The sequence below is a fragment of the Protomyctophum parallelum genome (assembly GCF_964188405.1).
Source record: "Protomyctophum parallelum genome assembly, chromosome: 14".
Taxonomy (NCBI): domain Eukaryota; kingdom Metazoa; phylum Chordata; class Actinopteri; order Myctophiformes; family Myctophidae; genus Protomyctophum; species Protomyctophum parallelum.
Window position 1 is genome coordinate 34100277 of NC_139709.1, and position 27688 is coordinate 34127964.

The following is a 27688-nucleotide window of genomic DNA, read 5'->3' on the forward strand; positions in this document are numbered from 1 at the left end:
TGCCCCCGATCGTACTACTTCTTCACATTTTCTAGCAACAAGCATTCTGTGTGTAGTTCTGACCTTCTGTCCTTGAGGTCCAGGCTGTCCTTGAACACCTTCTCGGCCAGGAAAGCCTATCCCTGCTGGGGCACCGAAGAGCCCCGGCTGCCCCTTGTCACCTATAGGACGCGCGCCACACACACACACACACACACACACACACACACACACACCAAGGAGGGGTAGGCGCACGCACGCACACAAACTTTAATCACACTGCTGTCCCTACAGACCTAAAAACTTAAATTAAGCCCTAAGACATTATATACCGTAACATACACAACTTGAGTTTTATTTTATTTTTTATTATAATACTGTACCACAATTCTTTAAAAGAGGCACCGTTTGTTTGTTTGTCTGCTCAATGCCAGCTGTGTGTTACCTTTTGGCCCCTGAAACCCTGGCCCTCCAGGGTATGAGATGTCTCCTCTGTCTCCTTTCTGACCAGGAAAACCTGCAGCCCCGGGATGGCCTGGCGTTCCTCGGCTCCCTGGGAAGTGAAGTCCAACCAATGACTGTACTGTAAGTCCACCTGTCAGTGCTTCTTTAACCTTTTAAAACCCATTTAGACCTGAGGTCGATTCTACGAAATGTCTTCTAAATCCTGACAGTTTTCTGAAAAACCCTATGTTCCTGTGTCAGTGCTTCTCAAACTATTTCATGTCAAGGATCCCAAAAATGATATGTAATGACAATGACCCCCATCTAAAAATATGTTGTTCCATGGACCCATTCGCTATTCAAAAGATATCCGCCACATTTGTATGATTTTTCAAAAATAGCAGATCTGCTATTTTTCAATAGCTATAAAGTATAGCATAATGCTTATGCTAGCATAATGCTAAAAACACCAAAGGGGGTCAATTCCCGTCCTGAATGGGTTTTAACCTTAGAGTATATATGAATAGAGATGGCACCCGAGTTCTCCTCCCATCCACTTGCATTAAGTTGCTCTAAAGCGCATAAGGTGATTTCACTCCTCTTTCCGGGTAGGAACAGAGTGCATTCTGGGATGGATTTGCCCCAAACGTGAACAATGATAGTCAACAGACCAGCGCGTTCATGCATGTGTTTGGGCCCACGCTGCAATACCAAATTCCTCTGGGTGCCGTCTCTATTCATATACTGTATACTCTAAGGTTTTAACATGAATGCTTGCCGTCCATCCATCATCCATCCCATGTATGGCATGCTGAGGTTACCTGGTCTTCCATGTGGCCCGGGTAGCCCTTTATAGCCATGTGGTCCAGGGTCTGCTGTAGAGTGTATGTGGATGGGCTCGCCTTTCTGGCCTGCCGACGGAGGAGCAAAAGGGGCACATGGGCATGTATATGTACAGTATATAATAGGAACTGTCCCAAAACCAGTGGTTATCCCGAACCTTTTCATGTCAAGGACCCCACATTTACACTATAATTAGCCCACAGACCCCCCCCCCCCCCCCCCACACACACACATACTGTATAAGAGAAGGTCTTTATGGCTCGAGCAGTGATTCGCAACCAGTTTTAATTTCAAGGACCCCCCAGTTTGATAATAATAATAATAATAATAAACGTTATGTATGAAGCGCTTTTCGAAAACAATGTTTACAAAGTGCTTTACAGTGTCAAAGGATAACCAACAACAATCAAATGAAATGATGAGCATGATAAATCTAAGAAAAGGCTTTAGTGTTTGATATCCTGTTTGAATGTATGTATATATTCATCCTTTCTTTCTACCCTTGATGTGTTTTGAGGTGATGTTATGCTTTGTTATTTCTGATGTTCTTTATGATTGTTGTTTTTAATCCTGTCTGTAAAGCACTTTGTAACTTTATGTTTGGAAAGGTGCTATATAAATAAAAATTCATTCATTCATTCATGCAATAGGCTATGCAGACCCCTATTTAATGGCATTTCTATCTCTGAGACCCCAAATTATATTGTAAAATCAATGTTAATTTAACTCTGAGTGTACAAATGGAACCATTTGCTTCCATTTGTACACTTTCTGAGTTACAGACCCATAAGGGTCCTTGCCATTTGGTTCCAAACTATCATTTAGCTAGGGACCCCTGGAACTTCCTCAAGGACCCCTGGGGGTCCACGGACCCCACTTTGAGAACCACTGCGCTAGACAACCCCCTGGCCTATGTCCATTCCGTCCGTGTCCATCTGTCATGCACACACACACACACACACACACACACACACACACACACACACACACACACACACGCACACACGCACACACACTCCAGACTTGAGAAAGTGTGGCTGTGAATGGGAGTCAGTCACACAAGAAGTGGTGTGAGAAAATACAGAAGAAGGCTGACACAAACTTGTCTGTCTTATAGTATACTGTACATGTTTTTGCTTGTGTGTACCTATGTATCGGTTTTCACATTTTGGGCTATACCTGTATCTTGCCCCTTATCCCGAAACTTATTTGCCTCTTTTTTTTTTAAACATCTTTAAAAAAAAAAAGTCCTTCTGCACACCTACAGTGGACAGGTGCGTCGGACAACTGGAACTGAAAAAAATGATCCCGCAGACCCGCACACTTGCAGAATTAGATTTATTGCGAAATGTTCCGGTAATTCAGACCTTCATCAGGCATATATAACGTGTTCTATAACGTCTATAACGTGTTTTTACTGTACCTGGTAATCCTGGGTTGCCTGGAAAACCTGGCACCCCGACGTCTCCCTTGTGTCCATGGATTCCAACCGGTCCAATTCCCAGGGGCCCCGGGGGGCCATCTGGTCCTGGTGAACCCGGGAATCCCGGTATGCCTGGAAGCCCACGGGCCCCCCCAACACCAGGGAATGTACCCCTATACTGGATAGAGGAGATTAACGCATTAAAGACCTGACACCAGATTCTAGAAAGTGTCTTCCAAATCCTGGACCTTTTTTTTTCTTCTGAAAATTGCATCAGTGGTACACTGGTGGTGATCAAAGTTTTTCCATGTCCAGGACCCACAGAATTATCTGTATTTGGCCACGGACCCCCATCAGAAAATGTGTTGTTCCAGGGACAAAACAGAAGCAAATATTTGAGTAAAAAAAAAAACATTTGCTGTGAAAGAGAATATATTCAAAGATTTGTACACATTTTCACACTTTTCCAAAAATAGCAGATGTACAAGCTCGGAGCTTGTAGATCTGCTATTTTTCAACGGCTAAAGTTTAAAATAATGGTTAAAGTGGTTAAAAGCTATATGGTCTAAAAATGATGGCAAGTGAAAATCCAATAAGACCCTATAGACCCCTCACCGAATCCCCCTTGGGGCCTGGATGACCCTTTGGACCTGGTAACCCGGGGGGTCCGTGGATGCCGTCGAACCCAGGCCTTCCCGGATTGCCCAGTTCTCCGTTCGCCCCTTTGATCCCAGGGGAATGGTAGGAGGCCGAGTCTCCCTTTGGCCCCGGTGTGCCTGGAAGTCCTGCTTCTCCGTTGGGACCCTATGGAGTCCAAGTTCCAAGTTAAAATTAAAGGTTAGGGTTGACTTCATTGTTATACAGAAACTCATAGAATACGCACGTCCCTTGGTAGAGGTGCTGGGTTAAAAAAGTAGCATCCGAAAAAGAGAAAAGAACCTGCACACTTATACATGGCCAAACGGTCTCGCGCACATCTGAAATCTGTCGCACACAGACACAGAGTAGCTGAGTATCATCTACACCAGGGGGTAGGCAACCTCAGGCACGGGTGCCAACATTGGCACAGGGGAGCGTGGTCACTGGCATACGTGTGTGAGAGAGATCTTTTATTTTAATGTTAAGAAGTATTCAAAAACGTTTAGTCTGTGAAATGAAAACCCCTCACATCTATATATAAATTACACCCTGCACATAATTCTACATTCACTGAAACTCTGGGCTGAGTCTGTGTGAAAGAAAATAGGCCACATAAAAAGTGTATGTACAGCCTATGGACAATCAAAATCAGATGGAAATATTACATTTTTATGTGGTGACATAATTAAACAGTATAAATACTGTACTGTACTGTACTGTACTGTACTGTACTGTACTGTACTGTACTGTACTGTACTGTACTGTACTGTACTGTACTGTACTGTACTGTACTGTACTGTACTGTACTGTACTGTACTGTACTGTACTGTACTTACTCTATGGTCTCCTCTCCTCCTTTGGTTCGAAACATCGTCGATAAAGTATAACTTTTGGAGCAGATGAGTGTGTGGGTTCTTTTCTCTTTTTTATTATTATATTATTATATACCGGTAAAGCAAGGGCAACTGTTGTTGGTCAGGTAACGGTACAAAGTGGACGAGCAGAGAGTGCACTGCAAAAGACTGTTTTTCTTACTGGGAATCCAGGGAAACCTTCTGGTCCTCGTAGGCCTGGATCTCCCTTGGGCCCTGGCCCTTCACTATAACCTGAATGACAAGACACACGGAATGACCACTTCTGGATTAAAGCCCCTTGCATGTTTGACCAACGCTTCCACTATAGAACACTGGTTTTCAACCCTTTTCATATCAGGGCCTGTTATTTAATCTGCATTTGAGCCATACGGACGGACCACCATTTGATGAGATTTTGCCTCTCAGACCAAAGACTATAAGCATATTTTGTTGTCGTTGATGTTGAGGGATAACAGGCGTTGATGAAAATAACAATTATTAATTTATTATGCTGTACATTCTCTAATTGTGTAGACTTCTTGTAAACAAAGTAATACAAATGTTAAACAGCAATTTAACTCTTGAGAGTTGTATGTACACTTGTATGTACACTTAAATGTACACTCTCCAGAGTTAAAGATCTATAAAAAGGGTCCATTTGGTTAAAAACCACTGCACTAGGACATGACTGCAGGGAATTAATGAAAAACAAAATGGTATCAGTAATGTGGACCATATTGTACTGTATTCACAAGGCAGCAGGAAACGATCCTGACTGGGTTCTGGGGTTGGGTTTCACAAGCCTGACCCTGATTATGGCAAAACGGATGGCAAAATGGCCACCAAGTGTACATGACTAATAAAGTCAAATGTATACGTAGTTACGAACGACACCAGTGTCGTGCACTGAAAATAGCCCATCTACAAGCGTTATATGAGCTTGTAGCTTTTTCTGTGTGCGACACTGCAAGCAACTGAGCATATCAAGCCTTTTATTATTAGGGGAATATTATTGTTACCTGGGATGCCAGGGGCACCCGGTGGGCCCGGCGGTCCTGGCAATCCTGTCCCACCACACTCATAACAGGTGTTCCCCTTCACTCCTGCACGACACACACAGACGCACGCACGCACACGCACGCACGCACAGACACACACACGCACACGTACAATTCTCAGTGTTAGTTTTACCTTCTCGAAGTGTTGCAGACGCAATACAATCTCTTATAAAATGTGTGTAGCACTTCGCTATATAATTGACCTTTGCCCTGAAGCAAACCAAAATTAATTGCTCGATTTGACCGATGAGAGATTTAAAGAGAGACCTCCACCTGGCCAGGCCTATAGACTGAGCTGTGGACATTGCTCTTGCCTTTGTTTCTATGTATGTAATCGTATTTTCTTTTCTGTTCTGTTTTGTGTTGTGTCAAATGTGTTGCATACAAGGCCGCTGGGTCGCAAGACACATTTCAGTGCAAACTGACAATAAAGTAGTATATCATATATCATATTAAAGGACTACTTCACCACTTTTCAACCTATCTTCATATAATAGGTCCTCACTAATAATCGTGATAAAATGGCACGATTATTTTCTACTCAGTCTGTATCTCATAGATAGGAGGGCTGTGGGTTTAGAAACCGTCTTCCAGTGACATCATCATTAGGCAGTTTATGTTTTAAACACTATTCTTTTACAAAAATGTTTAGATTTTCATTATCGTGAGAACGATGGCTTCCAATTTCGCATTGAAACTTTTCAGGACTAGAAAGCCTGCAGTTTTTATTAGCTTGTATTCCCCATCGATGATGTCACGTTTTTTCATGATTATTAGTGAGGACCTATGATATGAAGATAGGTTGAAAAGTGGTTAAGTGGTCCTTAGTTCACACCTTTCTCCCCAAAGCCTCCGTCATATCCGGGCGGGCCTGGTATCCCCTTCATTCCTTTCATTCCTGGAAGACCCTTTGTGATTCTCCTGCCTGCAAAGAATCATCATGATCAAAACACTTCTGATTGGCAATACAAAAACAATAACACACAGGCGGATATTTAAAGAGGATTGAATACCTACTGTATTGCTGAGTTTGCATTGGTGCAAAGTAACTAAGTACATTTACTTAAGTACTGTACTTAACCCATTTTGGGGCGGGAACCCCTTTTGGTGTTATAGCACCATGTCATGCTTTAGCTATTGAAAAATAGCAGAGCTACAAGCTCATACGAGCTTGTATATGTCTGCTATTATTTATTTTGCGAAGAACGACTGCCATAGAAACATAGCTTTTTCAGGAAACCGTCAGGATGTAGAAGACATTTTTAGAATCTGATCTCAGGTCAAAATGGGATAACACATGGAAGGAGCCATCGGGACAACTCTAGTTATTGTCTAGAAGAAGTACTGTATATATAACAAAATAACAAATTACACGTTTTAATTGGACAAAGTTCCTGCACTGCATTTCTTGACACAGCTGTACCGTGTTGGTACAGTAATTACCTCTGTCTTCAGGTGGTCCGGGTGGTCCCGGATCCCCAGCAAGTCCTGCATATCCAGGGTCCCCGTCCAGCCCTGGGGTCCCAGCGTACACAGGCCCTGGCTCCCCGTCATCCCCCTTAGGGCCCGGAAAGCCAGGTGGACCATGTGTGCCCGGCACATGTGACCCATGAGGTACCCCACCTGTGTGGCAGACATCAATCAGACAGTGTTGATTAATTTGGACAGCAAATTTAGATTTTAGTTTTAGTCATAATGGTCTCTTGAATAGTTTTCATTTAGTTTTAGTCACATTTTAGTCACCTGGAATGTTTTAAGTGTTTATTGTCTCGTTTTTGTCGACTAAATATCATGAGATTATAGTCGACTAAATCTACAGTTGATTTAGTCTACTAAAAGGTATTCTGGCGGGCCTTGATGTCGTGATGGCTGATTTTATACTTGAAAATAGCCGATCTTTATACGTGAAAATAGCCGATCTACAAGCGACGCGTTGTGAGCTTGTAGATCTGCTATTTTCAGCATGCAACCAAACATAAAATGTCTTGCCTTTCAGTTCTACTCTTGTCCACTAGTCCCTCTCTAACATTTTACTCTACAGTTTTTATTTGTTGATGAAATTGTCAATATATTTAGTCATAGTTTTATAAGTCATCATTTTGTTTTTATTCCGTTTTCGTCAGTGAAAGAAGGTAGCCGCCGAACATTTTTCATCATAGTCAACGACATCAGAGAGGTCAACATAAAGTATACTGCAGGTTATATTTTTCTTCAAACATTGATAAGCCCATGTGGGATCATTAAAGTCTAACAATCTAATCAGATGTCTCACCTGGGAGCCCTTTGGGGCCGGGAAATCCAACAGGACCTAGTAAAACAAACAAAGATTAGTATTAATGTTATTAATAGCACAAATGTAGCCAAAAGACAACACAATTAAAGGGGTCAGTGTATGGCGATGACATGACATGTGACACAAGTTATGAGCCGTATTCCACGACATCAGGATGCCACTCATTCAAGTGCAAGCAGCACTTACCTCCTTTATGATGAATTCCTGGTCTGTTCTTTGGCTATATAGAAGTGTCTATTTGTGTTGATGAATTGAACAAGGTGGACCTTCTTGTAAACAAGTGTAATGCTTTATGGTGTCGTCCACTCACAGTTAACAGTCTTTGTATTGAGTTGTGTTACATTACATGTACTGTAATTCTGCAAACTGTTAATAAATATTTCAATCAATCAATCAAAAACCAGACCGCCAGCCTGCTAAAAATATATATGTAAAAAAGATAGAAACAGTACAGTTTTAAGAAAGGACAAGTAATGTCTGGGAGTTTGGGACGCTCCACACGTCCCAAACTCTTCTCCCTTCTGGCTCCAAAACTGTGGAATGCACTTCCCATTGCAGTCAGAACTGCAGCATCACTCCCAATCTTCCGCCGTAGCCTGAAAACCCACCTTTTCAGACTCCATCATGGCCCATAGCACTTACCCTAACCCCTTAGATAGCATTTCTGTTGGCTTAGATAGCATTTGACACAGACTTATAGCATGTTATGTAGACAGCACTATAATTGTATTGTATATAGTTATAGCACGCCATAGTACATATGTATAACATAGTAGTAAATATGTATAGTTTATATGTATAGTGTATGTATAGTTTCATTATATAGATATTCCACTGTTACTTTCTTAGCTTACGCATGTTTCATGATATTGATAAATGCTTTTATGTGATGTATTCCCATGCTTTTGTTCTTGCTTAAATGTAAGTCGCTCTGGATTAAGAGCGTCTGTTAAATGCCTAAATTGTAAATTGTATGGTAAAACCTTTTAGCAGCAGTGGGGAGTACAGAATATGAAGGTGGAATGATTTAACAACTGGACATATAGAATAGAACAGTGGTTCCCAAACTTTTTAGCACCCTGGGATCCAAACTACTGAAAATATCAATCTTTGTTTTTTGAAAGAATTTCTTTGATGAAAAGACATCATCTGAGCATGCTAGTATAATGTCCAAAGTACAATGTGTGCTATATTGACATTGTACATATGCTCTGTTGTGAGCAAATAAATCACACCCGTGTGAAGTAAGTGGTGCAACTCCGTGTGTGTGTGTGTGTGTGGGGGGGGGGGGGGGGGGGGGGGGGGTTCCAGACCCGCAGGAACGCGCCCAGGGTGCCGGCCCGGTTCTGGCGAGCCGCCCCGCGTCCGAAACGGTTGAGAAATGACAGAGTTACCGTGTGGGGGTCCCCAGGGGATCCCTGTACTGTACTGTACTGTACTGTACTGTACTGTACTGTACTGATACACCTGAAATCATCCTATTTACCATTAATATGTTTGTGTGTGTTAGGCTGCACAACAGTGACACAAAACCAACCAAATGCCATTTTCGTGCTCAGACCCTGCAGCCAGGCAGCCAGGCAGGCACACACACACACACACACACACACACACACACACACACACACACACACACACAGAGCTACTTAATGAAGTGGTTGCACCACTTAAAAAAGGCTGTTATCCCACCAAAGAACATGTTTGACAGTGACATCCTCACTGCTGAACACACGGTTGAGCCATTTGTGCCACCTCTCCTTTTCTGCAGGCCACCTTATACCTTGACGTCCGGCGACGCCCGCCTGTCCTGGGTGACCGTGGTCGCCACGGTAGCCTTTGATGGACCCAGACACGCCGATCACCTGCAGAGAACACACCATGGTACAGTACGGGTCAACTTGTTTCCCCCAACTATCAAATCTTGTAGCTGGGGACCTACGTACAGTACGGTCGGGAACTAGCCTGGAAAGAAAAGACTAATCTGCCACCGGGGGAAAATAAAACCTGTGGATGTTGGTCCGGCACTCACTCCTCAGTTTGAATTACACTTCGCTCACCCCAGGGTTGTGGGTGACCAATCAGAGCCCACTATTCAAAGTGAGACTTTTTTTTTTGGCGGGTGCATGTGTTAACACACACACACCATCCATGACACATTAAGCATTGACCTCCAGTAACCTCATGAGGTGACTAGATTAAGCCTGACCAAATCTAAATATAAGATTTAGAAACGTTTAGTAATTCTAGTCTAAAACATAATTGCCCAGACTCTTCTTCAACAAAGATGGGCGAAGGCAAACATTCTTTGTTCTGTACTTATACATACAATTGTATGGTAATTGGTACAGAACACTGAAGACCTTAAACCAGAAACCTAACCTAACCCTAACCTCACAGGACGCCACGGGGGATTTTTAACCCGCAGTACGGATTTGTTTTAACCCGCCACGCATCTCGGGGAGCCACGGGTGATTAACAGTCTGTCTAACGACTGCAGGACTGTTGGTGCTGTGACGTCGGAACCGTAACCACACCTTAGAAATAAATCTTCCACGCCGGAGTTCCAGACTAATATCTACGCAGTGACATACCAGGAACCCCCCCCCCCCCCCCCGGACCCCACGTTGAGAACCAGGGCACTATAGACTACAGCCTCGGCTCCAACAACGTTGTGCAAAAGCTGACGTTAAACGAATAGAAAATCAACACAAAACAACATAAAACTAATAGCATCGGTAGCGGCTCATATTCAAATCAATATGCCATGCATGCATAGAGGAAGACAATAGGACTCACCTCTCCAGGACGACCATGGGGACCTGGGTCACCCTTTCCTCCCTGTATGGATCAGAGAACAAGTACTGTAGCACTGCATGGAACATACTCTTCACGTTGACAGTAAACTTGCAGATGAATATAATGCAGTGTCTGTCTGGTATAGACAGACAGTACCGTAACTACTGCATGTAACGATATCGTAAGTCGTTTGAAATCGATTCAAACTGGTGACAATTTAAATTGTGGTTAAATCAAACAATTTCAGTAGTAGTAGTAGTAGTAAAAGCTTACTGACCCGGTCTCCTGGTGTTCCTGCGTATCCTGAATAACCTCTCGGACCAGGCCAACCCTAGAGAGACATGTGCACACACACACACACACACACACACACACACACACACGAATTGCAAAGATGCATAGTTACACACATCAATGCACACCGACATTATACTGCAGTGCTACACATACCGGTACACTACACACACATAAAAAAAATTACATACACTTTTTCCAGGTGGTCCAATGTCTCCATCCTTCCCAGGCTTTCCCTGTATACAAGTGAGAGAGGCCATTTGAATTATCGTGCAAAAACATTATTTGCTTTCATGTATATAAAAAATGTATGCGCAGTAGACGTACAGTGGAGTCTGCACATAATACTGTATGTAGTGTACAGTGCATTTGGACGCTGATATGATTGTGTGTTGTATTTCTCTTGAAAGGAAACAATGAAATGGGGTTAAACGGCAAACTGTGTGCCATGATGTGTTTATGAGGTGACAGTACTTCATTAGACCCCTTGGTGTTGTTGTTATGTGCAATGATGTCTTCCCTTTGTATTTAGGGTTTCTTCCTGGAGGCTGAAACCTTGACAGTCAAACGCGCCGATGCCACCGAGCCAAAAACGGTGATATAGTGACATCACAATATCATCTCCTCCCTATAACCTTTTTACCTCTTTATCATACAACAACAGCTGTTGGGTGCGGCTTCAGTTCAGGTGGATCACCACCCATCATCGCCCACGGGGCAAACCAGGCACACTTAATGAACTGGTGGGCGTGTCCACATTAGAGCCATATGAAATCCGTTAATGTTTTTTCCCAATTCCGTTTTATTTTTTCCCAAATTCAGTTTTTTCCATTTTAATATTTCTGAATTCAAATATTTTGCTTTTTATGCAATTTGTTTTTACCGGAAATGGAAGTGTTCTGGTGTGCTTTGAGAAGCACTGTGTTTTTCCTTGTTCTTTTTATGGCTTTTGGAGGCTATGTGATCGTCACACGTGTTTTTGCGAGTCCAGTCCACGGTATGTTGACAGCATTTACAAAAAAGCTTATCCCCTGAGGCATAAAAGTCAGTGTACTGATCTGCTCTGTATTTAGCGCTTAGCGTGGAGTTTCGTAACTTTTTTGAAGACGCTAAAGGGGAGGGAGCCGCTCGCTTGGACATGGTTGTGTTGTTGTGTTTTGGAGCATTGTGGAAGTGACGTACATGTTGCAACAGCTGTAGTGTAATTTTATTGTGAAAATCAGAGAGCACTGTTTCCGCCCAAACAACGTCACTTGTGTAACTTAACACAGCACAACAGCATGGGGCACCGGTCAGTTATCTAACTCACAAAAACACATTGAACATCCTGTTAAACCTTCAAATTAAAAGTATCTGACAACGTAAACAACAACGACATGCTTACTGCGTATGTGCACGTTCGCGCGTGTGGCTAAAAAGCTCGCTCCTCCGTCTTCACTTGATTTCTGAACAAACCTGACCACTGAATGTTCCATTTTCTCCCAAAAACTGAATTTCAGCCCAGATTAGGGCCAATTCCGCAATATTCTGCGTTTTATTCCAATTCCATTTTTATTGGTCATTTCCGCGATTCCGTCCGCGATTCCGTTAACACGGATTTCATATGGCTCTAGTCCACATAATAATTTTAACAAATACTGTTTGGAATAATTCTTCCTCCCTATAAAATATTAATACCTGATGATCATGTTTTAGGGTGGGAAAAAAATCACGGCACTCCATATTTAAGGATATATACTGTACATCAATATCGTGTTCACTGTGGACCAATTACTCAACCAAGGCAGAGACGCTATCGGCGGAATTGTCGGTCCGGAACATCCGACAAATGTATTTCCCCCCGGATACGATATTATTCAGACCAATCACAACACTTGTTTCATTCACAGAGAATGTAAACTGATTTGTAAAAGCATCAACGTCATTTCCTTGAGCGGTATACTTCCGCCAAAATCCCACAACTTCCGCCCAAAACAAATGATAGCCTCTAAACAGCTTTAGGTCTTGCCCAGCGTGAATTGGACAACTGACTGCTCAGCTGATGTTGCTAGGTCAACTCGGCTATCATTGGATCGTTGGTTCACACGCACGCACGCACGCACGCACGCACGCACAGAAGAGCTAGCAGAAGTCTTGCATGGAGACATTCGCACATGGACAATCTGTTGCCATTATATAGATACATTTCAAATAAAATGTCAACACCAGTATAGAGCAGGCCATCATGAGACTGGAAAAATCAATCTGAGGGAAATACAATACTGTATGTCTGTCTGGCCCTGCTGGATGGATCGGACGCACTTGTCTTTATCGATGATATGTCGGATGACGACAGCATTAGGATGAATTCCGAAGCTTACATAAACATCTTGTCTGGATGGATTTGACGTAAGCGATGCAAATGCACATTGGCAACTTTCTGTCCCTCGTCCGGGCTGGCATGACATTAATCCATTTTGGGCGGGAACCCCTTTTGGTGTTCTAAGCATTATGTTATGCTTTAGCTATTGAAAAATATCAGATCTACAAGCTCATAGCGCGCCACCGAGTGGCGCGCTACGAGCTTGTAGGTCTGCTATTTTTTGAAAAATCGTGAAAATGTGGCACAAATTTGGAATATATATTCTTTCAGAGCGAACGTTTTTAGGTCCCTGGAACAACATATTTTCAGACGGGGGTCGGCGGCCAATTTCATATATTTTTGGAGGTCCTTGACATGAAAATGTTTGAGAACGACTGACATAGAAACATGGGGTTTTTCCGAAAGCTGTCAGGATTTAGAAGGCATTTGTAGAATCGTCCTCGGGTCTTAAATGGGTTAAACGACTTAACGACTTTAAAAAAAAATCTTCTAAATCACGACAGTTTTCTGAAAAACATTATGTTTCTGTATCAGTGTTGCTCATGTTCATGTCAAGGAATCCCCCAAAAAATATATGTAATTGGCTGCCGACCCCCATCTGAAAATATGTTGTTCCAGGGAGGGACCCTCCAGAAACAAAGATTTGAGATAAAAGCGTTCACTCTGAAAGAACATATGTGACTACATTTGACTGAGGGACTGCCATTGGATTTTTTTGAATTTTCGTTTTTTCATGTCATATGAAAGCAGGGAATCATAGCTTCAAATTGACATATTGGTTCAGTTTGGCCCACCAGTTTTGGAGATATGGCTTATATAGAGTAATGTCTTGCAGAAAACAGCGAGTTGAGAAAACAGGCTTGAAAGGTTCACTTCTGTGGTCTCTAACATTTAAAAACAAATAGCAGACCTACAAGCTATGAGCTTGTAGATCTGCTATTTTTCAATAGCTAAACTATAACATAATGCTTTAAAACACCAAAAGGGATTCCCGCCCACAATGGCTTAAGTGGAATCAAACCGAGTTTTACCTCAGGGCCTTCGGTTCCTTTGTCTCCCTTTGTTCCCTGAGACTGGTAGCCGGAACCAGGGTCACCCTTGGGATTTACAAAAGGAACAATAGTCAGGAAGACGGGCAGATCAAATGAAAATCGGGACACTTCTGGGTTTTGTTACTGAATTTATACAGCAGCCTTGGCAGCTCAAAAGGCTTATTTCCTGCTTGTTACTGGTTTGCAACTTTTTGAAGAAAAACTTACAATTGATCCCTTGCAGCCTTTCAGTCCTATATCACCTGTGTCTCCTTTAACCCCCTGAGTGTGTGTGGAAAACAAAGCAAAAGATTATGATTATTAAGTCTCATCAAATCTCAATCCATTTCATGTCAGACACAGATCCGTCCTAGGGCATGTTCCTAATATTTTAAGACTAGCTTTGCCAAATGTTCTTATCAGAGCAGGGAAGGAGGTGGAGTATAGCTGCCTTAATGATGTACATTTACAGTATTTCAGTACGAGCAGCACTTGTTTTCAATTATGAAAAAAAAGTAAATTCACTCATTACATTTCCTATAATGAAGACAATGGATAATGATGGTATCTGGCAATAATAGACTAAGATAGAGAGAGTCGCAGTCCTGCCCCCTTTGATGACGACGGAAATAATTCCCCATGCATTTTCCCCATAGACATTTCAAAAAGTATTTATTTAAAGATCTGTAAGCCTCGAACAAAGCCAACTCGGATCGTGACAAATCATGACAACAAACACAATATTTTGGGCCAAACAAAAAATTACAAAGGAGAAAAACAGCAAAAAAAAGTGTTCTAATTTGTTCAGCCCAAAAAATTTTTTGTAATGAGTTGTCACGATCCGAGTGGGCTTTGTTCGAGGTTATTTCCCGGGCTCTGCAATTCTCTGTGACTCTGCATTGTCTGCAATGATCTGCGTATCAATGAATCAATCAATCTTTATTTATATAGCACATTTCAGACGAGTGTAGTTCAAAGTGCTTCACAGAAAGAGCAAAATACAAAAAGAAAGCATCAGCTACATAGTAATAGTAAAAACAAAAGGAGCAACTAAAACAGGAAAAGGACATGCAATGATCTAAGTAAAAGCAATGCTAAAGATATTTCGTTTAAAAATGTCCACAGATTCAGAGAACCGTACTCATGACCTTGCCACACCATCATATTGGGTCGTTATTATTCGGCATCGTGTCGTGTGACTTTTGTACATAACTGTATTCCATTTGTTGCAATACATGGTTAAATCGCTTTAGTATTCCTGACTGAATTATTTATACAACAAACATTAACAAAAATATGATGCATAATGCATGCAACTTATTTGCTACTATGTTGGTAGACTGACAAACCCCCAGCACATAAAAAAAAGTTAAGTCACCACAACAATAATTACAAAAGTATGACTTGGCAAACATTACTGAGTCAGAGTTTAAGGCCATTGACAACAAAACAATTTCCACTACAACACCTCCATATGGCGCCCTGCTGCTCTGCCCACTAGCTTTCTAAAAAACTGTTCAGCTCGACCACAGATTTACTGCAAATGTTCTCTCCTATCGGCGCACTTTCTGCAGCTTTGAAAACTGCAGTTAACTGCAGTGAACTGCAGCCTCTATTAAAAAGTATAACCCAGATGCTTCTGTTATTAGAAACTACATCTCGATTAAATCTAAAAACTGTAAAGAACAAAATTCGCAACTTTCTGCCCTCAAATGAATACTTTGATATATTATTTCCAATCTGTATTTTGTCCACATTACAGCATCAGTTTCGGATCATCTGGGAACGGAACTGTTAGTTATTCAGACTAAGAATCTTTTAAATTCAGGCTGATTTTATTTTTAAAAATCACACTTGTTTGAAGTGACAGGCGCTCTTATCATCGTACTGTACATCATCATGACGTAAAATATGACACTATGACGTAAAATTATCCATTCATTGTCAATGGGATGTTTGTAGACAGACACCAAAAGCTGGATATAGGAGGAGGAGGGGCTAGCGCCCCTCAAAAAAATAAATAAAAAAATAGTGTATGTAATATATATGTATATATGTATTCCTCGTGTGTAAAGCACCTTCAATTGCCTTGAAAGTAATTTGTCTTCTGTTATTTTTTTTTACAAATCTGCTCCTCCAAAGTTCAATCTTTCTGCTACACAGTTTTCACTCGCCTTTAATTGGATGGCACCCGATTGGTACTCCTTAATGTGTCCTGGTGGTCCCGGGGGTCCCGGGGGCCCTCCTCTGCCCTGTGAGTGCAGGTAAGAAGATAGAACAGTTTGTGGGGCGCAGTGGTGGAAAGTAACTAAGTACTTTTACTTAAGTAAGGCCACCAGACAGTGGCCTTGTGTCCGCCCTGAAACTGGGAGGTTGGGGTTTGATCCCCGGGAGGGTCATACCAAAGACTGTAGAAATTGGACCCAATGCCTCCCTGCTTGGCACTCAACATCAAAGGGTTGGATTGGGGGGGTCAAATCTACTAATGAAATGATTACCGAGCGCGCCACGGCTGCAGCTCACCGCTCCTTGAGATTGGTCAAAGGCGGAGAACAAATTTCACTGCGGTAACGTGTGTGACAAATCGTATGACTTTGACTACTTTTGACTACAATTTTGAGATATTTGTACTTTACTTGAGTATTTCCAATTTCCAGTACTTTTACTTCTACTCCACTACATCTCGGAGCCAAAATTTGTACTTTTACTTCACTACAATTATTTGAAAACTTGAGTTACTAGTTACTATGGCGATTAAAATTTGATTAGAAAATATACATTAACCACTTCAACCCTATACATTTCGGCCATTTGAAAATAGCCGATCTACAAGCTCACAATACGTGCTCTCAATGCGACGCATTGAGAGCTTGTAGGCCAGCTATTTTCAATAGATTTTCTACACATTTTCAACTTGTGAAATGGTACATTTAGTAGTTCTAAATTGCAGTATTGGTACTTTTACTTAAGTAAAACAATTGAGTACTTTTTCCACCACTGGTGGGATGTCACAAACATCATCTTCAATATAATTATGTGTACTAAAGATGAATTAAAAATAAAAACATGTTAGAAAATAATTACCGTTGAACCCCGGGGTCCAGTATAAGCATTGTTGCCTCCTTGGCCCTGCGAGAGAAATCTTTATCAGAATACAGAATACTACAGAATCTTTTACACATACTTTAAGCATTATAAACTAAGTGGACGTCCTATCTCGTCCTAGGCGACCCGACGTTTCGGTGGCCACCTTATCACCTAAAACTAATATGAATAGTATGAATGAATAGGCCTTTAGTCCCACCCCTCAAATACCCAAAATAGGGACACCAGGAGTGGTTTTAATGCTCAGGCAGCCACCCGAGGCACACAATCGTATTCTTACCTTAGCCCCCGGACGTCCTGCATTGCCAGGGAATCCCTGTCCAGAAACAATGAAATATTATGCATTATAGTACCATCACAACTTGACGACGGTTTCAGCCTTGTGTGTCAACATATGGAGTTGGAACAACTGAGGTCTCGGGAGGTTTGACCAAGCAGAAGACGACCAAACACAACTTCACCAGCCATTAAACCACTGCCACCCGTGCCAACAACTCATCAACCTCAGTGCACGTCGCTCAAAATCCCCCTGCAAGGAGGAGGGTGGGGGCCTTTCACCACAGTAGTACTGTTGTCAGTAGCATTACAAAGTTATATATAAAAACACCCTACCAATTCCATTTTCCTCTATTTCCCCATTCCAAGTGTCTTTGTGTTTCGTCTTGCTTTATGTAACGCCAGCGACGCTATTCAAAGCCCCCTCAGGTACATTTTAAACACATTTCAGCAATGGGATCATATTTTTTTCTGGTGGGTAGATCTTGTTGAGCTGGTCATTTTGAAAGTGGCTCTCAAGTTAAAAAAGTGTGGGCACCCCTGTTAAATGTAGCCCATCACGGAAGACTCACTTACCATCTTCTACGTTACATAATATGTCCCCCCCCCCTCTGCAATTTGGAAAATAGAACCTAATCACACTGCAATCCATGTCCCGTGCCCCTGACCATCTGACCCCTGACCCCTGACCATCTGAGCCGCACGCCATACACACTTGCGCGCCGTGATGACCTTAGTTGTTCATGCTTTTCAAAAATAGCAGATTCTGCTATTTTTCAATAGCTAAATTATAACATAATGTTTAAAACACCAAAAGGGGTTCCCGCCTCAAAATGGGTTAAGCCGCACACTCCACCGCTTGCGTGCGGTGATGACCTTAGGTGATCATGCCGGCACCTTTTAATGGCATCACCCGCCCCTTGGCCAACTAAGGGCGCAGCACACTCCACGCCGCCTCTGCATCCTTGGCGCGTTAAATGCATGCCGCACGTTCCATGCTATATACGCATGCGACCCGCCCATGTTTATTCAATAAACAACTTTAAACCCTATTATTTTGTCTAATGCTCTTTGTCTTTTCCTCTAGCGAAACGTCGTTGACTCACCATTCGGCCACGTGGTCCTGGCTCCCCTGGGAACCCGCTCTCTCCAGGGAAACCCGGGAGGCCCTGTAATAAAACGGTATATAGGTTCATCTCCGTGTTCATCTATAGCTGTTAAAAGACTCTTTTTTTTTAAATGAGATTCTAATCGGTATAGTTACAGGGTCTCCATCTGTCCCAGGCGTCCCACGTGGTCCTTTTATTGCGGTCACTGAGATTTGGGATTCACCCTATAGAAATTGAATTGCAGTGGTTATATTATTTATATACCATATACCTGTAGCACATTTAAATAACAACAAAGTTGTACCAAAGTGCAAGTTACAAAATTAAAAACCACATCTTCATTTCAAAACCGCCATGTCATTGTCTATTCACAACTTTGCCTATACAATATGATGTACTGCATATAGAGGGTATGCACATGCATAAAGTTAATGGGAAATCGAGTGGCAAATCGAGTGGCCAAGTGACTTGGCAAAGTGAATTTAATGTCGTTTGACATAATTTAATGCAATCAGATTGACTTTTCTGATTGGATGTATGGGCTATCAAAGCCAGAAAAGTCGTTTTTTGCCACTCAGTAGGCGTTCCCGCATAACTTCCGGGTATGATGATGATGTCACGCGCATGTCCTCTATTACAAAAACGAATACCATCATCCAGAACCAGGAGCTGCGCTACGCTATGCGAGTAGTCAAAACGTCCATCTATCACTTTCTATAAAGGTCAGGTCACAACAATGTACAACTTCACATGGAGCTTTCGTTTAGCTCTCAACTATGATTTGTGAATTGTTGCTTTTAGCAGCAGCAAAAATATTAAAGACAGCTTAATATTATCATAGTCATTGCAGTCACCACCCCAAGACTTGTAGGAAATCACTGCAACAAGGCATGTCCTAAATTTATACACATTTTGTGCGCGCTTTGCATTGTGCTTTGCCAGGTGAATTAGGCTATTATTTTGTTGAATTTGATTCTCGAGGAGGCAGAGACCACATTTGCAAAATAAAATGACAAAAATCACGCTTTCGCCAATAACCAAATGACGTGTGACATCATTATCAAACCCGGAAGTTATGCAGGAATGCCTACTGAGTGGCAAAAAACTACTTTCTGGCCTTGACAACCCATGCATCCAAACAGAAAAGTCCTATCTGATTGCATAAAAACATCGTTAAACAATGTTAAACTCACTTTGCATGTTGCTTTGCCACTCGATGTGCCAATCACTTTAAGCATGCGCATACCCTCTACAGTATACAGGCATGGGCCGCCATTACCACCAGTATGGTCTTAATTCTTAAATGCAGTGCTTCATTAAAAAGGGAGTGATGAGAAGATTATGCAATAGTGCATTATGATGACGTGGAGGAGGATGTTGCTGGAGAAGATAATGATAATATCCATAATCATCATTGTCTCCACCAGGCCGAAGGCATGGGGAGAGAGTATGTTTTGCACTCCGTCCGTGTGTGTGAGTCCGTCCGTCCATCTGTTATCAGCTAATATCCGGCACCGTTAACCTGGTCGATGCCAAACTTTGCACACACACTACCTGGATGCCAACGATAAACCTCTGCCCCACATTTTCCAGAACGGCCTGTTATAGTGCCACCAAGAGGCCGATTTTTGAAAAACATGTATTACTTCTCGAGATTATGTCCAAAAATCACGCAAATTGTTACACACTATCTCTATAGTCATGTGTTCAAGACGGATCTGTCCGGTATTTCATATTCTATCCTAATTGGCTAACATTGGCTTTCAAAGTTTGCAGGATTGGCCCGTTTTGAACAAAAAGCCTCAAATCATGAACACAGCGTGCAATTTACGTGAAATCTTTCACAGACGTTCCTACTAGGCCGAGGAATATATCCCACCCTTTTCAAATTGGCCTGTTATATCGCCACCAACAGGTGGAGTTTTGCCAAACCCATTTTTTTTAACAAAATGCCTCAAATCATCCAATTGCCATCCAAGGCGTAAGAAGAAATGGCACCCTTTTCACATTGGCCTATTTCTAGCGCCACCAGGAGGCCACAACCTGACCTGCCCTGGTGGAGACCTGTGCCCTTTATCTAGTTTGTGATTCTAATTATGGGAATTCCGTGTTAGATTACTGGTGCATGAAATTAAACATCAAGTTCACTCCTCGATATAAGATATAAGCCTATAAGAATTAGCTTTGAGGACAGATTTAACGCAGAACTATGGGATCGGGGGAACAGAGTTAATGAAGTTTTCATGTGTGTACAATACATTACAGTACACACGTAGTTTCCATATGTGTACTGCACTGACAGTGCTGGACAAAGTACTCATCCCCCACCTACATGAGCCATACTCCTGGTCAAATATTAAGTGAAAGTTCCTCAGTCAAATTTGTACTTGAGTAGTGGAGTACTAACTCTTACCTTTGATCCATGTGGTCCTGGTGCACCCTGGAAAATAAAATAAATAACAGTACTGTTAATTTCTCAGCACAATCCTATGCCTTTTGAATACTAGGAGGGCACGCCGACACCCTTTGGCATAAACTTATAATTGGCGTAAACTCAATGTCTAAATGACTAAAAGTTAATAATAATCATTATGTCCCGAAGGATATTTGTCTTCACAGTCTGTTCAAACACCCACGTCAAAAATCAACACATTTGTCACATTAACACCAAGACAAAACAAAAACATGAGGTCCCAACTGTATACAGAACCATCTTATCGGCGGGGCAGTTTGTTTAATGCCGCGATGGCTGAGGGGACAACACTTAATAATAACCCAGGAAGTGTACAAAAACATGTAACACATTATTTGGCCAATCAGAATAGCCAAATGGCATTGATCCAGGACTTAAGTTAAGTAATAAGACCTGGTACTTAATACACGCAAAATACAGCCCTAGGTGTGTTTGTGTCCATTTCTGCAACCAGAGTTTGATGTACTGTAAACTGTAGGCATGAAATAATTTTGGTGAACAGTTTTGCACGGAGAATTGGTTATAGTACACAGTACAGTCATACTAAACTTGGGATTTTGTTTCTTACCATTGATCCATCTCTTCCTGCTACCCCTGGTAATCCAGGAATTCCATCTCCTCCCTAAAAAGATTATAAGGGAAAAGCACAAGTTGGCTGAGCAGTGACTTTCACGTAACCGTATCTTCATGACAGTAATAGTAAGAGTTATGTAAAGGTTTCTCTTTTGAATTTTCATTTTATGCTATTTTCAAATAGGTCTTTATTTGTCCTCTTTTCCCCTTCTCCTTTGATATGACCAATCAGCTCACTCAGTCAAGCACTCAAAACTACCAACTACAACTATATTGTGTGTAAAGCTACCATAACTATACAAATACATCTTATATCTGTTGCTTCTGTGCTCTGAGATCGGTTAAAATCACACAATTAATGAGTGAAAATCTGCCTCTTTTTTCCTACTGGAATCGTCACTGATCAAACATGAATACAACATTTTCACTTTCTCAAAATGACTTGAGGCCTGCAGTTCAATACAATCACTACTTCCGGGAGCACAACAATTAAATTAGTATAGTTCAATATGGCTTCAACAGCTAGTGTTTCAGTACAGTACAGTACAGTACAGTACAGTACAGTACAGTACAGTGCTGTAGATGCTCAATGTGTTACAGTATCATATCTTACATCTGTTCCATTGCATCCAGGGGCTCCTGGCAACCCCGGTGGCCCCTGCAATCCTGGGATACCCTGTTGGAAGATATCAATATCCAGTATAGGCATATATACTGTATCTAATATACTGCATTGCTGTCGGTAAATAATATGCTATCACCGCTATCAGTGTAAACCGCTATCAGTGCTATTGAACACCCTTTACGTCTGTCCAATGAAAATAGTAAAAAGTGCTTCGGACCAAAACCTCTTAACTCTCTTCAAACAGCTAACTCCACCACCTCTCCCCCTCTCGTGCAAGTAAATTGTCAATCTATGAAGTCACAACACCAACTTTGATGAGGCAGTAATATTGCTTTGTTTTCTAAATGGGTTTCCTCATTTCCTGAAAAGTTAATATTTTCAGGAATATATATATATATTATATTTTTTATTTTTACATTTTGGAGTTACGTCTCCTCCCGACAGCAGAGATATATAGGCATATGACACAATCGTCAAACTATTTATAGCACATTTCATACAGCAAGTGCATGCAACTCAATATGTGATTTCAATATGTATAAATTAAAATACATAAAAACATAAATGAAAGAAAATAAAGCTAAGATCCATAATAGAAAGAATGCTTCTCCATAGCAGTTAAGAGACCAGAAGAAACAGAGGATGTAATCGTCCTGCTGTGCTAAAAGACATCTCATTCGTCTAGGGCTCAATCAGGCCAAGGTCAATGAGGCCGCTGACCCCATGTGATGATTTGAAGGTTGGGCATTAATCAATGATGTGTTCAACAGCCTGTGTTTTTTCCCGCACTCACATCTCATATAACTAGACAGGTGCATTGCTATTTGGGGATTTAAAAACCTTGCAAGTACACCAGACAGGGGAGAGCATTACAGTAATTAAGTCTGCTAGTAATAAAACCATGAAACAGGCAGACAGACAATGACGTCGCATGCACACATGCACACAGTATTAGAAATTAACACCTACTGGTAAACCTAGAGACCCAGCAAATCCTTCTTTACCCTGAGGCCCCTGTGATGATGATGATGAAACAGCAAGGTTATGGCAGTGTTTTTATATATATACTACCGTGCATACATGGACAAAATAAATCATACTAAACAATAACATATCAACGCATTCTGATTTAATAAACATAACTACAGATTCTATACAACATGCAACACAAAAAAACAGGTTACAATACCCGACTGCCTTTAGGCCCCCAGGGTCCATCGAAGCCACTGTTGCCCTGTGAAAGACAACAGTCTCTTATCATTACGTATATCAGAGCTATCGCAGCCAGTATAATAGAAGTATTGTAGTCAGTATTGTAGGACAATTAGGGTTGTCCTGATCCTGACCACGTGATCGGAAATCAGGGGCCGATTACGTCATTTTCAAATGACTGGAATCGGACCGGGAGCAAAACAACGTGATCGGGACATCCCTAGTATCAATATTATATCCATATCATGATATTAGACTGGATATTGTCTGTGATTTTGGATATTGTTCTATTGTGATATGGTTATATAATATAAATTATGGATCGGGAAAATTCGGTATCGGCAGATACTGAAAATCAAACGATCGGAAATCAGATCTGGAGCAAAAAAGAACGCGATCGGGACATCCCTAGTTACAACATCAATGTTAACACTGTATGTTATAGTGAAATAGTCATGTGTGTGTTTGATCTCTGATTCCCTACCTAGCACATGGTAAAACAATTGATACGTAGATTCAACAAGTGGATCTCATGCTTGAGCTCAAACTGAAAGCCCAATCTACAGTATGGGAGCAGCATTAATATCTATCTATAAATGCACCACGTCTTGGTATGTCTGTCTGTCTGTCTGTGTGTACGTCTGTAATTTGCGCGTAACTCGAGAACCGTTCGCCCCACCGACTTCAAAATCGACACGCGCGTTCCACACCACCGCAGGGAGTGCAGTGCCCGGTGTCGAATCAGTCGGACTCTGGACGTGATCACCCCTACTGTATATCCCCATACAGTATATGGAGCTGGCCTGTTCTGACATCATTCTGACATCTGCATAAACTCTTATATTTGGGCATGCCTGACAAAGAACTCCATATGTGGGTGACATCCTTAGTGTACGTGCAATATGACATACCGGTATTCCCAGGGGCCAGGACACAACAAGAGCTTTAAAGAAGTGTGAACTTAAAAGTCTGGTGACTTTAAAAAACTAAAAGTTTTTTGTAATTTGTCATATACTGTATATATATTTTTGTTTTCTGAGCTCAATTGCACCCAAATAATTTGTAACATTCAGTAGATTTTCTGTGGTCTGGGGTTTTCCGGCTCAAACAATCTGATTTGCCTTTGATGTCCACAAATCCCATGTATGACATAACAATTTGCCAGCAGATGTCACTGTTCAGGGATTTTGCCTGTTTTCATTGCAGCTCAAAAGGCTTCAGAACACACCGAGAAAACCCCAGACCACAGGAAATCCACTGAATGTTCAAAGTTCAGGTTGTGTGGGTGTAGCTGAGGTCATAACACCTAAAAGAAACGTAATGTAAACTAAATGAAAATGAATGTGATGAAAGCTTTAAGACCTTCTAACCTTTGGTCCCATTGGCCCAGCATGGCCCTCTGTTCCTGGATGGCCCTCTGGCCCGGGGAGGCCTTTTCCTCCTGGAAAACCTTTGTCTCCCTGTGTGGGTAAGTCAAGTCAGAAAGACACACACACACACACACACACACACACACACACGTGTGTGTGCTTAATTTACTTAATTGCTTAATTTTACTTAATTGCATGATTGGAGTTGTGCAACACGTTATGAGTAAGTAGTAGTAAGTAACCTTGCCGAGCCATGAGGCCCATAGGGCAGGAGCCTATCTCCTGTTTCTGTAGCGTGAGGCAGCTTGATGTACAAGTACACCCCCTGGACATGACGCTAGTATGTCGCAGGGACTTATACCCCCAATCCAACCCTTGATGCCAAGTGTCAAGCAGGGAGGCACTGGGTCCCATTTTTAGAGTCTTTGGTATGACCCGGCCGGGGATCGAACCCCGACCTCCCAGTCTCAGGGCAGACACTTTAACCTGGTTACACGTTATGAGCTTGGGCTTCACTCCTCCAGGTAGCCATGTCAAGAACCACGCTAGCAATGCAATATTATTAATTCAAGTGCAAAAGGACCTGACAACCTCCCAAGAGTTCAAATTAAAACATAAAACATATTTTACGTTGTAGGAAGCCTTGGTCTATGGCTGTAATAGTCAGCTAACATTGATTGATTGTTATTAATTGTTAGCTGTCTTCCTCGCTGTGTTCCTTCTTGGTATACTCTATTTCACAATATTACTGTATTCATTGTAACATTCTAACACTGAGAAAAGGTCAATCTTGCTCATTGTAAATCATAACTTTGACCACTTACTCTGCTCCCCTTTACTCCTGGACAGTGGCACCTCGACCGCCCAGTACACTCACACTATCAAAACATAATATCAAACACATTCATTACAAAACACAAAACAACACTTTACTTATATTAGTAATACAACCTTTCTAATATTGTTATGAGCAGATTAATGACGGAATCGTTCACTTTGTGACGCAAGCATGACATTTGGCACAAATACCTGGCCACTCAAAATTGGCCAGTTTTTCAACATGGCAGCCTGCCATCCCTTTTGGCCAAGTTTTATCCCACGATTTTGTAACCCATTTTTCACACCTGTGTAAATTATCTAATGTGATCCTGGGCTCTACACACCCTCCGCCAACCTAGTCCCCATATATGGGGGAAATGGGGAGAGCAACGGACTTGAACTCATGCTTTCTTCATGCGTGTCCAAGTTGCTCCTACACCTGACAGGGGGTTGTTTCCGTGGAAGGAACACGTTATTCCAACCAGTTCCTTTCCCCTCCATCAGGCGCCCCGGCTGACCAGGGGGAGGCAGTTTAGAGACCAGGTTTACTGCATGTTTTTTGTGAGGGTACATACCCCATTTGTATGCAACTTTTTAAAGTTTGTATGCACCACCGGTGGTCTGACTCCTGCAGCTAAATGATGTTAGAGTTGGTAACCAAATGGACCCAATCCAATCCACTTTATTTATAAAGCACATTTTACAACTCAAAAGTGCTGTACAGAAGAATAAAACTAAATACAATGTAGCTAAACACAGAGAACGCCAGTGGTAACTGGTAACTAAGGGTTAGGGTTAGGTTAGTACAATTTTGAGGTATCTGTACTTGAGTATTTTTCCAATTTCCAGTACTTTTACTTCTACCACATCTCGGAGCCAAAATGTGTACTTTTACTTCACTACAAATATTTGAAAACTTGAGTTACTAGTTACTTTGGCGATTTAAAATTTGATTAGAAAACATACATTAACCACGCAACGCATTGAGAGCTTGTAGATCAGCTATTTTCAATAGTTTTTCTATACATTTTGAACTTGTGAAATTGAACATTCTGCAATATGAATAGTTTTACTTGTAGTACTTTAAGTACATTTTGAGTCCGATACTTTTGTACATTTACTCAAGTACATTTTCAATTCTGTACTTTTACTTGTAACGAAGTAGTTCTAAATTGCAGACAGTATTGGTACTTTTACCAAGTGGTTGAGTACAATTAAGTACTTTTTCCACCAAAAAACAATACAAAACGGAGATACAAAACAAAACATTATAGGTATTTAACTCCTGAGAGTGTAAAATGAAACCAGGTCCATTTGGTTTCCTTTTACACTCTCAAGAGGTAAATTATTGTTAAACATCTGGCATTACGTATTTACAAGAAGTCTACACAACTTAGAGAATGTAGAATAATTGTTATTTTGATCAAGATATTCAAAGTCTTGGGTCTGAGAGGCTAAATGTCATCAAACGGGGGTCCGTGGCTGAAATGGCGAATAAATGGACCTTGATACAAAAAGGGTTGAAAACCACTGTTTTAAACCATTTTGAATAGGGCTTTAAAGTGGTTAAGCCTGTGTCACTATAAGCTACAGTAGGTCAGTCATCTGTAGTGGTCATGAATGTCCACTAGATGGGGCTGTATCACATTCCTGGAATTCCCTTTAGTTTAGAACCACCTGAGTGGCAGGACTGATCAGGGAGGATTTTTGGACCACTTCCACCAAACACCATCACTGCAATAAACAGATTATAGCATTAGTCAAAACCCGACAAAACAAAACCACTTGAGGATTATTGTATAATGTCACTCCAGGACAGATGGGACACAACAAACACTAACACAATATGCTAATGTTTTCTATTTTCAAAGGAGTAATCTAAATAATTAAATGAAACAAGCCATTAACTTCCAAATGCAATGCAAGCCAGATTTAGGGCCAGGGTTACAAGTTATGTTTTATTATGTGATTCGTCAGAGGTCTACTTATATTTACTGTACTCCTATGTCTGTTCAAAGAATATCTGACTAACGGTGGGCTGGATTTTCATGGACCTAATAAGTGGGAATGATCCCTGAATAGATGACTCACTTTTGAGTCGCAAAGGTCA

At 41.5% G+C, this 27688-nt stretch overlaps 1 protein-coding gene across 1 annotated transcript in view; it reads right to left on the reverse strand.

The window, feature by feature from the left end:
• Positions 1-23438, reverse strand: part of LOC310871272 (uncharacterized protein) — a gene marked incomplete at both ends in the record, with an annotated part of 58691 nt that extends 35253 nt beyond the window's left edge. The window contains 17 exons of the mRNA XM_083782758.1: positions 1245-1334; positions 2690-2867; positions 3305-3493; positions 4364-4427; positions 5202-5285; positions 6076-6165; positions 6684-6863; positions 7513-7548; positions 9314-9395; positions 10607-10660; positions 10815-10859; positions 14017-14082; positions 14245-14298; positions 16191-16268; positions 22166-22228; positions 23147-23191; positions 23367-23438. Of these exons, the coding sequence (XP_083638884.1) occupies positions 1245-1334; positions 2690-2867; positions 3305-3493; positions 4364-4427; positions 5202-5285; positions 6076-6165; positions 6684-6863; positions 7513-7548; positions 9314-9395; positions 10607-10660; positions 10815-10859; positions 14017-14082; positions 14245-14298; positions 16191-16268; positions 22166-22228; positions 23147-23191; positions 23367-23438 (1470 nt within the window). The remainder of the gene's footprint in view (positions 1-1244; positions 1335-2689; positions 2868-3304; positions 3494-4363; positions 4428-5201; positions 5286-6075; positions 6166-6683; positions 6864-7512; positions 7549-9313; positions 9396-10606; positions 10661-10814; positions 10860-14016; positions 14083-14244; positions 14299-16190; positions 16269-22165; positions 22229-23146; positions 23192-23366) is intronic.
• Positions 23439-27688: the final 4250 nt, after the last annotated feature.